A 14,056-nucleotide genomic window follows, 5' to 3' on the forward strand; every position below is an offset into this window, starting at 1 on the left:
GTGGCCTCTCCCGTTGCGGAGCACAGGCTCCGGACGCGCAGGCTCAGCGGCCATGGCTCATGGGCGCAGCTGCTCCGCGGCATGTGGGATCTTCCTGGACCGGGGTACGAACCCGTGTCCCCTGCATGGCAGGCGGACTGTCAACCACTGCGCCACCAGGGAAGCCCTACCTATTCTCTTTTAAAATTTCTTAATTTGGGTATGTGACATCTGTTCTAACCACTTCATTTTGAAAGATAAAAACAGTTGTTGTTACTGTTTTTAAGAACAGCTTTTTATATTTAAATGAAACTTTTAAAACTATCTGTTACACAAATCAATATTAAACTATAATTCTTTGTGCTAATAGGCTTTCCTATAGCATGAATTTTCTATGAAAAGATGAAGCTAAACAAGTTCATATATGGTTTTGCTTAGATTTGGGAGTTAGGAATTAATAAGGGCTGTATACTTAGCATTTATCTGCTCTGTAGCTTTGTCTTGCCAAACATTTTCCACTCATGATTAGCATCTCGTTGCTTTGTAGGTATGGAACACAATCATTGGTTACTCTGTTATACGTAATAGGGAGAACCATAAGTACGGATTTACAGATCTTAGAGGTAAGTACTATAGATATTGTGCATTATAAAGACAATTTAGAAGCCATTTTTTGTGTAGTTTGGAGTTGCTAAAATTAAAAATAATATGCTTTTCTGAATTGTTACATTCTATGCTCCATTCATGGTATTATCACTGTGCAGGAAATGTCTTTTATTAATTATTATTTATTTATTTATTTTTGGCTGCGTTGGGTCTTCATTGTGGTGTGCGGGCTTCTCACTGCCGTGGCCTCTCCCGTTGCAGAGCACGGGCTCCAGGCACGTGGGCCTCGGCAGTTGTGGCACATGGGCCCAGCCGCTCCGCGGCATGTGGGATCCTCCCAGACCAGGGCTCGAACCCGTGTCCCCTGCATTGGCAGGCGGACTCCCAACCACTGTGCCACCAGGGAAGCCCAGGAAATGTCTTTTAATTCTGTCTTGCTCTTGAAATAGAGACCATTCTTGTTCATGGAGGGTTGTACTTCACCTGAATTATTGCAGTAGACTATGGCCCGGGCTCCCTGGCGTAGGCTGTTCTTCCCTCCATCCCATCCATCACATCACTGCCGGTCATTGCCCTGCTCCCAAAGTTTCAGTATCTCATCATAGTTTTTAGAAGAAATTTTAAAATCTTGTCATTAGCACATGAAGCCCTTCATAATCTGGCCCCTGCGTTACTCCCTAGCTTCACTTTTGCCCACTTCACCAACCAGTGTCAGAGAATAAGAGGCATAGGTACCCCCAAACACTTTTCCTCTAGTTACACTGTACCACTTAACAGAATTTCTTAAATTATCATGTTGTTGCACATTTCCCAGATTTCAGAAACACTCTACCTTCTGTCTGGGGTGCCCTCCTCATGCCTGTCCTTGGCAGGGTAATTCCTAATCCTCCTTTAAGACCCTGCTTCAACCACATATTCTAGGAAATTTTTTTTTAATAAATTTATTTATTTTTGGCTGCATTTGTCTTCGTTGCTGCATGCGGGCTTCTCATTGCAGTGGCTTCTCTTGTTGCAGACCATGGGCTCTAGGCACGCGGGCTTCAGTAGTTGTGCCTCACTGGCTTCAGCAGTTGTGGCTCACGAGCTCTAGAGTGCAGGCTCAGTAGCTGTGCTGCAGGGGCCCAGTTGCTCCGCTGCATGTGGGATCTTCCTGGACCAGGGATTGAACCCGTGGTTCCCTGCATTGGCAGGCGGATGCTTAACCACTGCGCCACCAGGGAAGCCCTCTAGGAAATTTTTAACTAACTAATTTACACCCTCTCCTCCTCTGTGCTCCCAAATCATCCTATATAGTTGTTACTATGAGAGAGAGAGGAAGAACTGGTAATTCCTGAAGGAACCATCTTTGTTTGGGTTTTGGCCTGCCTGAGGCTGAGCTGTCAGGACCTGATTTATCAAGGATTCCCCAGACAAGAGAGTGAGGGGCACACCCAAAAATCCTGGAACAAAAGCTCCTAGAATCAACTGAGTTTGTGTTGATATCTTCAAAAGTGCCTCTGTTCATCTTTATCTCTACAAAACCCAGTAGTTTTGTTGTTGTTGAACGAATGAATGAAGTTTGTATAACTTTAGCAATCCCCAAGGTTCCAAAATTCTATAATCACTGATAGTTCGTTTAAAAAATGCAAAAATGGATTTAGCAGTAGTTAAATTATTGTAATTTTGAAAACAAGTGAGTTAGCTACCATGAATATTTTTGTCAAAAAGCTGTTAATGACCAACAGTCCTACTGCAATGTATTGGTTCACATGATAATATTGAAAACAATTACTAAAAATGGTAAATGAAAAGAAAGTCATATGAATTCCTTTTCCCTCCACACCAGCACAGTTTTTATACACTCTCCTTATCTCTTGCTCTGGTCTTTCTACTCCACCCTGCTGGAGCCTGTCCTCACTCATGCTCTCAAGCACCCGTGAAGCCCCACACACACAGTCCCACAGACCCACATTCCCCTCCCACCCACTGAAGGTGCTCGATCGTGGGCGGTGCTGCTGGTGTGTGGCTCCCACTGCCTGGCAGGAATGCCCAGGTGTGGGAGAGAACGGGAGGTTTGCTCCTGGCCCCTTAATCTACTTTTTCCTAGAACCTTATTTGTCTTTTGCATTGTAGTTAGGCTTGACAACCCTATTACTACCTAATTTCAAGTACATTAGGGTTTATGTGACCTTTTGTGAGCTGGTAGGGTACACTGTCATTTTATGGTAATGTGTGTTCTGAGTTATAATCCAATGACACAGAAATAGACTTTTGGAATATGATTTATTCAGTTCAATTATTATTATCCCAATTATTCAATCGGGATCTGTCTGGCTTGAATGTAATATTGCAACAAACATTCCCATAACTGAATGCTTGACCTGACTCAATGAAGGAATTTAACCAATGGATGAATCCACTATAAATATTCTTAAATAAAGGGTAACATTTGTAAAGACATGGATGTTGTGTACCAGTTTTGAACTTTGGAAGTTGCAAAGTTTCTTTTGAAATAAGGAAAGGTCTCATTGTGTCTCTGTCTACAAATCTTGTATAATATCCAATATGCATTCTGGAAATCTTTATTGAGCACCTACTATGTGCTTGGGGAATAGAGCAGTGACTAGAATAGACAAAGTTCCTACTTCCTGGAGCTTCCAGTCTGCATCGGATTCTTCAGGACTGGTGTGGTCTTCATCACATTTTCTCAGTCACAGTCTCCTCAGGGACACACCATATAGGGACAGACATTTCTACTCATTCCAACTGTCATCATCCATTCACAAGATCATGTCGCTACTTAACATGAACTTTGTCTTACTGTGCCTACGGGAGAAGTTCAATTGCACTGATGGACCAACCGTCTCTTTGTTCTTTCAGCTGCAGCAGTTTTGCAGTAACATGTTGGAGGAGCACCAGAGACTCACAGTTCAGGCCAAATTACAGACAATAAAGAATGAAAATCTGAAAAACAAGGAGCGAAGTGCCAGGATAGCTGCATGGCTACAGAAAAACACATAATTTAGTGGCAGCTTCCGGCCCTTCTCTTGCATATTATAATGTGCTCACGGTTTTGTCTTCCAATATTCTGTGAGTCTGGAAAACCACACGTTTTGTTATTCGTATTTCAGTCACATTTACTACTCAGAGTCCTGTTCTTCCCCTATTGTCACGTTTGGCCCGGAGGCTCAGTGATTGTTGAGGATTTTGCCAATGATGCTGTATTTCTGGGGAAGATTTTGCTTCATGTTGGGCTATAAACCACATGATTTACTTTAAATGCCTTGGAAAAACAAATTTACCGTAGAAAGTTTTGCTTGTTCAGTTGTGAAGGCCAGTGGAAGATTACATCATTGGGTAATGAGCACATTCTTTTCTGAGGGAAATACAGATTTGCAATACTCTAGGGTTTATTTAGTTCAATACTTAAAAGAGTAATGAGCAAATGACACAACAGTGTAAAGAAATAGAAACCAGAAAAATAATATTCACTAGAAGACAGACAAGCCAAAGAAATGCAAGTTTTAAAAAGAAGAAACAGACAATTTTGTGAGCCACATTAAGTGCCCCAAAGGCAAGAAATGTGTCTCCTCCTCCCCATTTCTCTCTCCCCGGTACCTGCTGCATCACGCCACACTTTACTGGCTACTAACTTTATGGTGTCACAAAGAGACCTGGAATCGTAGGATCTATGAAGTACCCTTAGGATTGCTGTTGTGGAGAGCAAATGGAAAGCAAGGCTCTGCCCTGAAGCTCTTGACTGTAATTCACCTGTGGGACAGACACTCTTTCGGCCAAAATTTAGCAGCAAAAATGATGATGTCAACAGACAATAGCAATTATGGGCTAATCTCCATCACAAAGGACAATGGTCAGATAAAGAGTAATAGAACTAAAAGATTAACCAGAGCATAATCTTTATAGCTTTGCACTCAGCAGATTAAGTTTGAAATGTGGTTTCATTTGGCCAAATTGAACCTGCTTGTAGTTTGGACAACTTTAAACATTTTCATCAATCACAAAGTACGGAATTAGCTGAGTTTTGTTACCCCTGATTTAATCAGGACAGCTAAGGCAAATCATCCTACTCTAGATTTTGTGTGTATACCATTTAATTCTTGTTTTCACTTTAATTTTGTTTTTACAGAATGGGGGTAAAACTACAGATCTTCTATCTACCTCAAAGTGATACTGTAAAGATTAAGGATTATGTCAATGAAAAGCCTTTAAATATGTCATATAAACTCAAGGCAATGTGATCTAAGGGTTTTTTCCTATTTCTTCTGTAAGTTAATGTACCCACAAATTAATAGGCAAGACAAAAGTTCACTTTCATAGTCACTTCACAAGAAGATACTCCCTGAGAGGGAGTGGGAGGTTATGGGACGTGGCCATGAGAACAGACCAAAGCACAGCCTGCACAGACTTGACCATGGGTCATAGGTCAGAGAGATTTTTCTTTAAATTTAGCAATTTAAAATATAAGCAATAAAACGTCTCCATGTCTTCAAATTGTTACGTGTGCAGTATCTTCCTGTGTTTTCTTAAACGTGCGTTCTCTGTTTCCCGTATCTCCTCCAATCATCCATCTCATCTTTTGATAACCATGTCACATGTCCTCTCAACTGCTTTCTCCTCCTTTCTTTCTCTCCTCCACTTCCACTCCCTCCCCCCTCCCTTGTGTTCCCCTGTCTTCCTTCTCCCTTTCCAGTAACCTCTGCCTTCCTTCTGCCTGGTTGTCCATGTCCCCTCTCCTTGATCTTCCTCCCCTCCTGTGCTCTCATTCGACCAAGTGTGCTTGGAGGCTGGCGCTCGAGATGCTGAGCGGGCTCTGATGCCTGTTATTGGTGATGCCAAGCCCTGATCCTACCAAAGGAGCACATTGGGGCTCTTCAGACCATTTGTTGACAATGAAAATTCCATTATATCTTAGCTTCTGTAGTAATTAAACAGCACCAAAAATGTTTATCCAAAATCAAATGCCCAAATATTTGGTTAATAGTCCTTCCTCTAAATACGAACAAGAATTTTGAATAATGTACAAATTTTCTTACTTGGATGAAGCCAATTACTCCAGATAAGCATTATATTTTATTATATTGTACCTTATACTTAGTATAAAAAGAAGTAATTATTGATTGATTACTGTGATAGCAATAAGTCAGGGAGTGATACTGAGTCAGATTTGTCTAAATGGTATAAATACTTTATTAACCAATAAACCAGCTTATTTATTAGCACGCCAACTGTAACACAATATTTTCGACCCATCTAGTTTATACTGTTCATCCTAAAGCAGGTTAACAAGATATACAATGTATTCATGATTTTTTTAATTTGAGCATTAGAAATTAAAGTTTTCCTTATAATCTTATGCTTTTTTCCTCCTCAGACCTATTCAGTGACTTTTCATTGTTGACCTTAAGTGAGAGAACAAATGCCTTAGTCTTGAACACTCTAGATGCTTTGTAATTCAGAGCTCTGGGACCAATCTGTACAGCAATTGATTCTGAAGAATGAATGAAGAAGCAAAATGAGCTTTAAAAAGGATTTCTACTTGATTACTTTTCCTGTTTACTCCAGTGAATGCTTTTTTTCCATCCATACTCTAGCAGGATTAATATGTCCAATCCCAAGCCTTAAGGGAGGTTTACAAGTGAATGTAACTGCTTCCCCGGATACAAAGAATTACTTAGCATAGTCAGAAGCATTTGAAAGTACACGTATATTGCCTCCAGCACAATCTTCTCACCAATTCAACAACATTCAGCAAATATGTTCTTCACAGCACAACTCTTATTTAAGAGTTATTTGGACTCTTCCTCTTCCCTTCCTTTTGTAAACAGGTCAGTCCTAAAGGTGAGGCAGAGCAAGGTAAGCGTCTACACCAGTGGGAGCTGAGGGGCAGCTGAGGAGGCCCAGGACCTGGAACGAGGTGTAAGAGCTTGAGTGGGTGAAGAGGGAGTCCACACACCAGGGAGCAGCTTGGCACAGGATGTCAGAGCCCATGAAGGGTGAGTAGAGTGGCCCTACAGTGCAAGGAGGGAGCTTACGACATGGACAGTCAGAGCCCAAACAGGGTGAGAATGGGGAGTCCCATAGTGGGGCGGAGAGGAGGCTCAGACTGGATGAGGGTTCAACATAAGGTATCAGAGCCTGAGGCAGGAGAGGACGCCATCCACATGGGGTGGGGGAGAGGCAGATATGGGAGCTTGGTTACCACAGGGGGTATGGTTCAAATAAGAAAATTTACAAATGATAATAAGATTCAGGTTTCTCACTGCTGGAGAAGGGAGTTGCAGATATTCAAAAGGAAAAATTAGAATGAACCCTTTTTTGTTGGATTGGAATTAGAGGTATTGATGTTAGCAGTTCTCACTGTTCTCAATACATGGATAGATTTATACATATAGATGTAAATGTGTGTTTGTAAACGTATCTTACACTTTCTCTCTAGATATATATAGACATAGATGGAAATACAAATATAGATATAGAAATAGATGTAGATACAGATATAGATATAGACTTTAACTTTCTGAGAAGGCCTGGGAGCAACAACACCTCAATGACAATGAGCACATCCAGTACCCAGATCTTGGCTTCTAAATGCCATGCTCTGCTAAAAGAACCAGGGCTTCTTGGGGAAATGGCTGATTTCAGGGATGGGGCAGGAAAGGGACAGTTTGAGATAGAACATCTCTTTGTACTAAAAGATAAGAAAGTACTCAAATAATGATGGGTACATATCAAAGGGTACAAAAGCCAACCACAAAAGTAGCAGGATACTAAGTAAGACAGGTCAAAGGCTTCCTCTCGCTTTACTTCCCCTCACAAATAATTCCAAGAAGAATAAAATGAAAATATCACCTTCTCTGCTTTCAGGCTTCTGCTGAAAGTGGGCTAGTTTGATGACTTGAAGAGTCTTGGACCCTGGGTGTTGATAGATACATATCAGAGGAGTAAATGAGTACTAAGCATGGAGTTTGCAAAAGTTTCTTTTTATTTATCTTCATGCAGTGATCACCCTATCATTTACAATGGCCCCTCAATCTTAGCATATCTTACCTGGGATCAACACAGTCTATTAGTCCCATCAGTTTCTATGAGCCAGAACAGTCCTTATTGAGGCCAGGGGTCTTAGGTCTCATTTTAGGAGACTGTCCTAAAAATGCTCCATAATAGAGAGTAAGTATTATTTCTTTCAGAAATGATTACCACAATAAGATTAGTGAACATCCATGGTCTCCCATAGATACAAAATTAAAGAAATAGAAAAAAAAATTTTTTTTTTGTGATGAGAATTCTAAGGATTTACTCTCTTAACAACTTTCATATATAATATGCAGCAGTGTTAATTATATTTATCATGTTGTACATTACATCCCTAGTATTTATTAGCTTGTCTCCGGAAGTTGATATCTTCTGATTACCTTCATGTAACCCCCCATCCCATACCCCCACCCCACACCTTTGGTAATTACAAAGCTGATCTCTTTATATGGGTTTGTTTGTTTTTGAAGTATAATTGACTTACAATGCTATGAGAGTTGCTGGTGCAGAACACAGTGATTCAGTATTTCTATGCATTACAAAATGGTCACTACAATAAGTCTAGTTACCATCCGTCACCATATGAAGATATTATAAAATTACTGACTATATTCCCCATGCTGTACATTTCATACCTGTGACATTTATTTTGTAACTGGTAGTTTGTACCTCTTAATCTCCCTTACCTATTATTCTCCTCTCCAGAATTCCCTCACCTCTGGCAACCACCTATTTTCTTCTCTGTATCTATGACTCTGTTTCTGATGTTTGTTCATTTGTCTTGTTTTTTAGATTCCCCATATAAGTGAAATCATATCGTATCTGTCTTCCTCTGTCTGACTTATTTCACTTAGCATAATACTCTCTAGGTCCATCCATGTTGTTGCAAAATGCAAGATTTAATTTTTTTGTGGCTGAGTAATATTCCATTGTATTTATCCATATAATATTCTTTATCCATTCATCCAATAATGGGCACTTAGGTTGCTTCCATATCTTAGCTATTGTAAATAATGCTGTAATAAACATAGGGGTGCATATATCTTTTCTAATTAGTGTTTTCATTTTCTTTGGATATATACCTGAAAGTGGAATTCCTCAGTCATATGGTGCACAAGAGTTCCCTTGTTTCCTTTTCTCCAGATCCTTACCAGCCATTGTTATTTGTTGTCTTTTTGATAATAGCCATTCTGACAGGTGTGAGGTGGTATCTCGTTGTGCTTTTGATTTGCATTTTCCTGATGATTGGTGATGTTGAATATTTTCATGTGCCTGTTGGTCATCTGTATGTCTTCTTTGGAAAAAATGTCTATTCAGGTCCTCTGCCCGCTTTTTAAATGGGTTTTTTTTGGTTTTTTTGATGTTGAGTTTTATGAATTCTTTATATATTTTGTACATTATCCCCTTATCAGATCTATCATTTGCAAATATCTTCTCCCATTCAGTAGGAGGCCTTTTCCTTTTGTTGATAGTTTCCTTCACTGTGCAAAAGCTTTTTAGTTTGATGCAGTCCCATTTGTTTATCTTTTATCTTGTTTCCCTTACCTGAGGAGAGAGATCCAAAAAAAGATTGCTAAGACTGATGTCAAGAGTGTACTGCCAACTTTTCTTCTAGGAGTTTTATGGTTTCAGGTCTTAGTTTAATTTTTTAATCTATTTTGAGTTTATTTTTGTATATGGTATGAGAAAGTAGTCCAGTTTGATTCTTTTACATGTAGCTGTCCAGTTTTACCAACACAATTTATTTAAGAAGCTGTTGTTCCCCCATTGTATAGTTTTGCCTCCTTTGTCATAGAATAATTACCTGAATAAGTGTGGGTTCATTTCTGGGCTCTCTATTCTGTTCCATCCATCTATGTGTCTGTTTTTGTGCCAATACCCTACTGTTTCAATTACTGTAGGTTTGTAGTATAGTCTGAAGTCAGAGAGTATGATACCTCCAGGATTGTTCTTATTTCTCAAGATTGTTTTGGCTCTTCAGGGTCTTTTGTGTTTCCGTACAAATTTTAGAATTATCTGTTATAGTTCTGTGAAAAATGTCCTTGGTATTTTGATAGGAATTGCATTGAATTTGTAGATTTCCTTGGGTAGTATGGTCATTTTTTTTTCACTGTATATATTTTTAAAATTTATTTATTTATTTGGGGCTGTGTTGGGTCTTCGTTTCTGTGCAAGGGCTTTCTCTAGTTGTGGCAAGCCTTTCTCTAGTTGTGGCAAGCGGGGGCCACTTTTCATCGTGATGCATGGGCCTCTCACTATCGCGGCCTCTCTTGTTGCGGAGCACAGGCTCCAGACGCACAGGCTCAGTAGTTGTGGCTCATGGGCCTAGTTGCTCCGTGGCATGTGGGATCTTCCCAGACCAGGGCTCGAACCCGTGTCCCCTGCATTAGGAGGCAGATTCTCAACCACTGCGCCACCAGGGAAGCCCCAGTATGGTCATTTTAACAATATTAATTTTCCAATCCAAGAACACAGTATATCTTTCCATTTGTTTGTGTCATTTTCAATTTCTTTAATCAATGTCTTATAGTTTTCCGAATATAGGTCTTTAACCTCCTTAGTTAGATTTCTTTCCAGGTATTTTATTATCATTGATACAATTATAAATGGGATTCTTTTTTAAAATTTCTCTTTCTGGTAGTTCACTGTTAGTGTATAGAAACACAACAGATTTCTGTATATTAATTTTGTGTCCTGCAACTTTACTGAATTCTTATATGAGTTCTAGTAGTCTTTTGGTGGTGTCTTGTAGCATTTTCTATATGTAGTATCATGTCATCTGCAAACAGTGCCAGTTTTACTTCTTCCTAATTGCAGTGGTCAGGACTTCCAATACTATGTTAAATACACATGGCAAGAGTCTTGTTCCTGATCTTAGAGGAAATGCGTTCAGCTTTTCACCATTGAATGGGATGTTATCTCTGGGCTTGTCATATATGGCCTTTATTATGTTGAGGGCTGTTTCCTGTATACCCACTTTGTTAACTGTTTTTATCATAAATGGATGTTGAATTTTGTCAAAAGTGTTCTACATTTATTGAGATGATTGTAGGATTTTTATTCTTCAAGTTATCAATGTGGTGTATTACATTTATTGATTTGCAGATACTGAAACTTTCTTCCATCACTGGGATAAATCCTACCTGATCATGATGTATAATACTTTTAATGTATTACTGGATTTTGTTTGCTAATATTTTGTTGAGGGTTTTTGCTTCTGTGTTCATCAGTGATATTTGCCTGTAATTTTCTTTTTTTGTGATATCTTTGACTGATTTTGCTATCAGGGTGATGCTGCCCTTGTAGAATGAGTTTGGGAGCATTGTTACCTCTGCAATTTTTTGGAAGAATTTGGAAAGGTTAGGTGTTAACTTTTCTTTAAATGTTGCATAGAATTCACCTGTGAAGCCATCTGTCTTTTGTTTGTTGGGAGTTTTTGAATTACTGATTCAATTTCCCTACTGGTAATTGGTCTATTCATATTTGGTATTTCTTCCTGATTCAGTCTTGGAAGATTGTACATTTCTAAGAATTTGTCCGTTTCTTCTAGGTTGTCCATCTTATTGGAGTATAATTGTTTGTAGAAATCTCTTATGACCCTTTGTATTTCTGTGGTATTGGTTGTAACGTCTCCTTTTTTATTTAATTTTATCAATTTAGGTTCTCTCTCTTTTTTTCTTGACAAGTCTGGCTAAACGTTTATCAATTACGTTTATCTTTTCAATGAACCAGCTTTAGTTTCATAGATCTTTTCTATTTTTTTTTTTTAGTCTCTATTTAATGTATTTCTGCTCTGATCTTTATTACTTCTTTCCTTCTCTAACTTTGGGTTTGTTTGTTCTTTTTCTATTTCCTTTAGTTGTAAGGTTAAGTTGTATATCTGAGTCCTTTTTTGTTTTCTGAGGTAAGCTTGTATCACTATAAACTTTCCTCTTAGAACTGCCTTTGCTGCATCCCATAGATTTTGAATCATTATGCTTTGTCTTCATTTGTCTCCAGGTATTTTTTATTTTCTCTTTGATTTCTTCAATGACCCATTGGTTGTTTAGTAGCATATAGTTTAGCCTCCATGTGTTTGTGTCTTTGCAGTATTTTCTTGTAGTTGATTTCTAGTCTCACAGCTTTGTAGAAAGCATAGAAAAGATGCTTGCTACTATTTCAGTTTTTTAAAATTTACTCAGACTTGTTTTGTGGCCTAGCATGTGAGCTATCCTAGAGGATGTTCCATGTACACTTGAAAAGAATATGTATTCTGCTCCTTTTGGAGAAATGTTCTGTATCCATATATTAAGTCTATCTGGTCTAATGTGTCATTTAAGGCCAATGTTTCCTTATTGATTTTCTGTCTGGATGATCTGTCCAGTGATGTAAATGGTCTGTTACAGTGTCTTACTATTGTTGTGTTACTGTCAACTTCTCCTTTTATGTCTATTAATATTTGCTTTATGTATTTAGGTGCTTCTATGTTGGGTGCATATAGATTTATAATTGCTAAATCTTCTTCTTGGATTGATCATTTATTATGTAATGTCCTTCTTTGTCTTTTGTTACAGTCTTTGCTTTAAAGTCAATTTTATCTAATATAAGTATTACTACCCTGCCTTTCTTGTTATTTCCATTTGCATTGAGTACCTTTTTGCATGCCCTCCCTTTCAGTCTCTGTGTGTCTTTAGATCTAAAGTGAATCTCTTGTATACAGCATATAGATAGGTCTTGGCTTTGTATCCATTCAGTGACTTTGTGCCTTTTGATTGGAGCATTTAGTCCATTTACATTTAAAGTAATTATTGATAGGTACATACTTATTGCCATTTTTTTCATTGTTTGAGGGTTGTTTTGTGGTTCTCTTTTGTTCCTTTTTTCTTCTTTTGCTCTATTCCCTTGTGATTTGATGACTATCTTTAGTGTTATGCTTAAATTCCTTTCTCTTTTGTGTGTGCTTATCTATTATAGGTTTTGGGTTTGTGATTACCATGAAGTTTGCATATAGCAATTCATATAAATATGTGATTATTTTAAGTTGCTGATCTCTTAAATTGGAACTCATTTTAACAACCTTGCACTCCCCCTCCCTCTCACATTTACTGTTTTTGACATCATATTTTATATTTTTTTGTTTTGTGTATCCCTTAACTACTTACTGTGGATATAGATGATTTTACTACTTTGTCTTAACCTTCCTACTAGCTTCTTAAGTGGTTGATCTCCTACGTTTACTATATATTTGCCTTTACCAATGAGATTTTTCCTTTTGTAATTTTCATATTTCTAGTTGTGGCGTTTTCTGCTTAGAGAAGTCCCTTTAACATTTCTTGTAAAGCTGGTTCCATGGTGCTGTCTCTTAGCTTTTGCTTGTCTGGTAAACTTTGGAGCTCTCCTTCAAATCTGAATGCTAGCATTGCTGGAGCACATTCTACTGTTGCCTCATTTTGCCTAATTCACTGTTTTCATTTTTATATATTTGGAAGGTTGATTATGTATGCTGATCTTGGAGAAGTGCCCTTATATAAGAAACATCCCATGGGGCCCAGCAGCTCACTCACCTCTGCTCACTGGTGCTGTATGCTCTAGATGTGCCCTCTATGTGGGCTGCATGGATCCTTCTGTTGTGGTGGGCTGACTACTGTGGGTGCAGTCGGCGTGGCTGGACCCTAGTCTGGTTGGTTGCCAGGCCCTGCCTGGTGTGGAGGCTGCCAGGCACTGGTGGGTAGGGCTGGATCCTGACATGGCTGGCTACATGGCCAGGGGAGTCCCAGTGCTGGTGCCAGCTCAGTGGTGGGCAAGGTTGGGTCATGAGGCTGCTGGCTACAAAGCCCAGGGGATCCCAGGGCTAGTGCTGGCCCACTGGTGGGTGGATCCAGGTCCCAGGGTGGCTGGCTGCTGGGCCAGGGTTCCTGGAGGCAGTTCAGCCTGCTGGTGGGTGGGGCTGTGGTTGCAGAGTCTGGGGTGTTCCAGAACTGGGGTCCTTCTGCTATTGGGCAGGGCTGGGGCCCAAGACATCATGGGATGCTACCAGCCTGCTACTGAGTGGACCAGGTCTTGACACAGCCTGCTTTGGGGCCTCAGTTGTCCCAGGGCTTGTGTATGCCTGCTTGTGTGTGGGGTCGTGGGCCCAGAAGCTCCCTGGGCTGGTTTCCACCCACTGATGGTTGAGGTCAAGTCCCAGGGCTAATGCCGGCCTACTGGCAGATCCAGGTCCTGGGGTCTCTAGCTGTGGGGCCCCAGTGGCCCCAAAGTTGGTGTTGGCACACAGGTGGGATAAGCTAGAGCTAGTGCCAGCCCACTGATGGGTGCATTTGGGTCCTGGGGTCTCTGGCTGTGGGGACCCAGGAGTCCCAGGTGTTAGTGCCAGCCCTCTGGTGGGTGGGGCTGTGTCCTGACCTGGCTGGAGTTCAGGGGGTCCTTCAGCAGGCTGCCTGCTAATCGGTGGTGCTGTGTC

General features: G+C 40.0%; 1 protein-coding gene across 1 annotated transcript in view; it reads left to right on the forward strand.

Annotated features, from left to right (window-relative positions):
- Positions 1 to 5,076, forward strand: part of LVRN (laeverin) — an 88,325-nt gene extending 83,249 nt beyond the window's left edge. Inside the window, exons 19-20 of the mRNA XM_060143442.1 lie at positions 527 to 602; positions 3,445 to 5,076. Of these exons, the coding sequence (XP_059999425.1) occupies positions 527 to 602; positions 3,445 to 3,585 (217 nt within the window). The 3' untranslated portion in view covers positions 3,586 to 5,076. The remainder of the gene's footprint in view (positions 1 to 526; positions 603 to 3,444) is intronic.
- The last annotated feature ends 8,980 nt before the right edge of the window (positions 5,077 to 14,056 follow it).

Source organism: Lagenorhynchus albirostris, chromosome 3, assembly GCF_949774975.1.
Source record: "Lagenorhynchus albirostris chromosome 3, mLagAlb1.1, whole genome shotgun sequence".
NCBI classification, from domain to species: Eukaryota; Metazoa; Chordata; class Mammalia; order Artiodactyla; family Delphinidae; genus Lagenorhynchus; species Lagenorhynchus albirostris.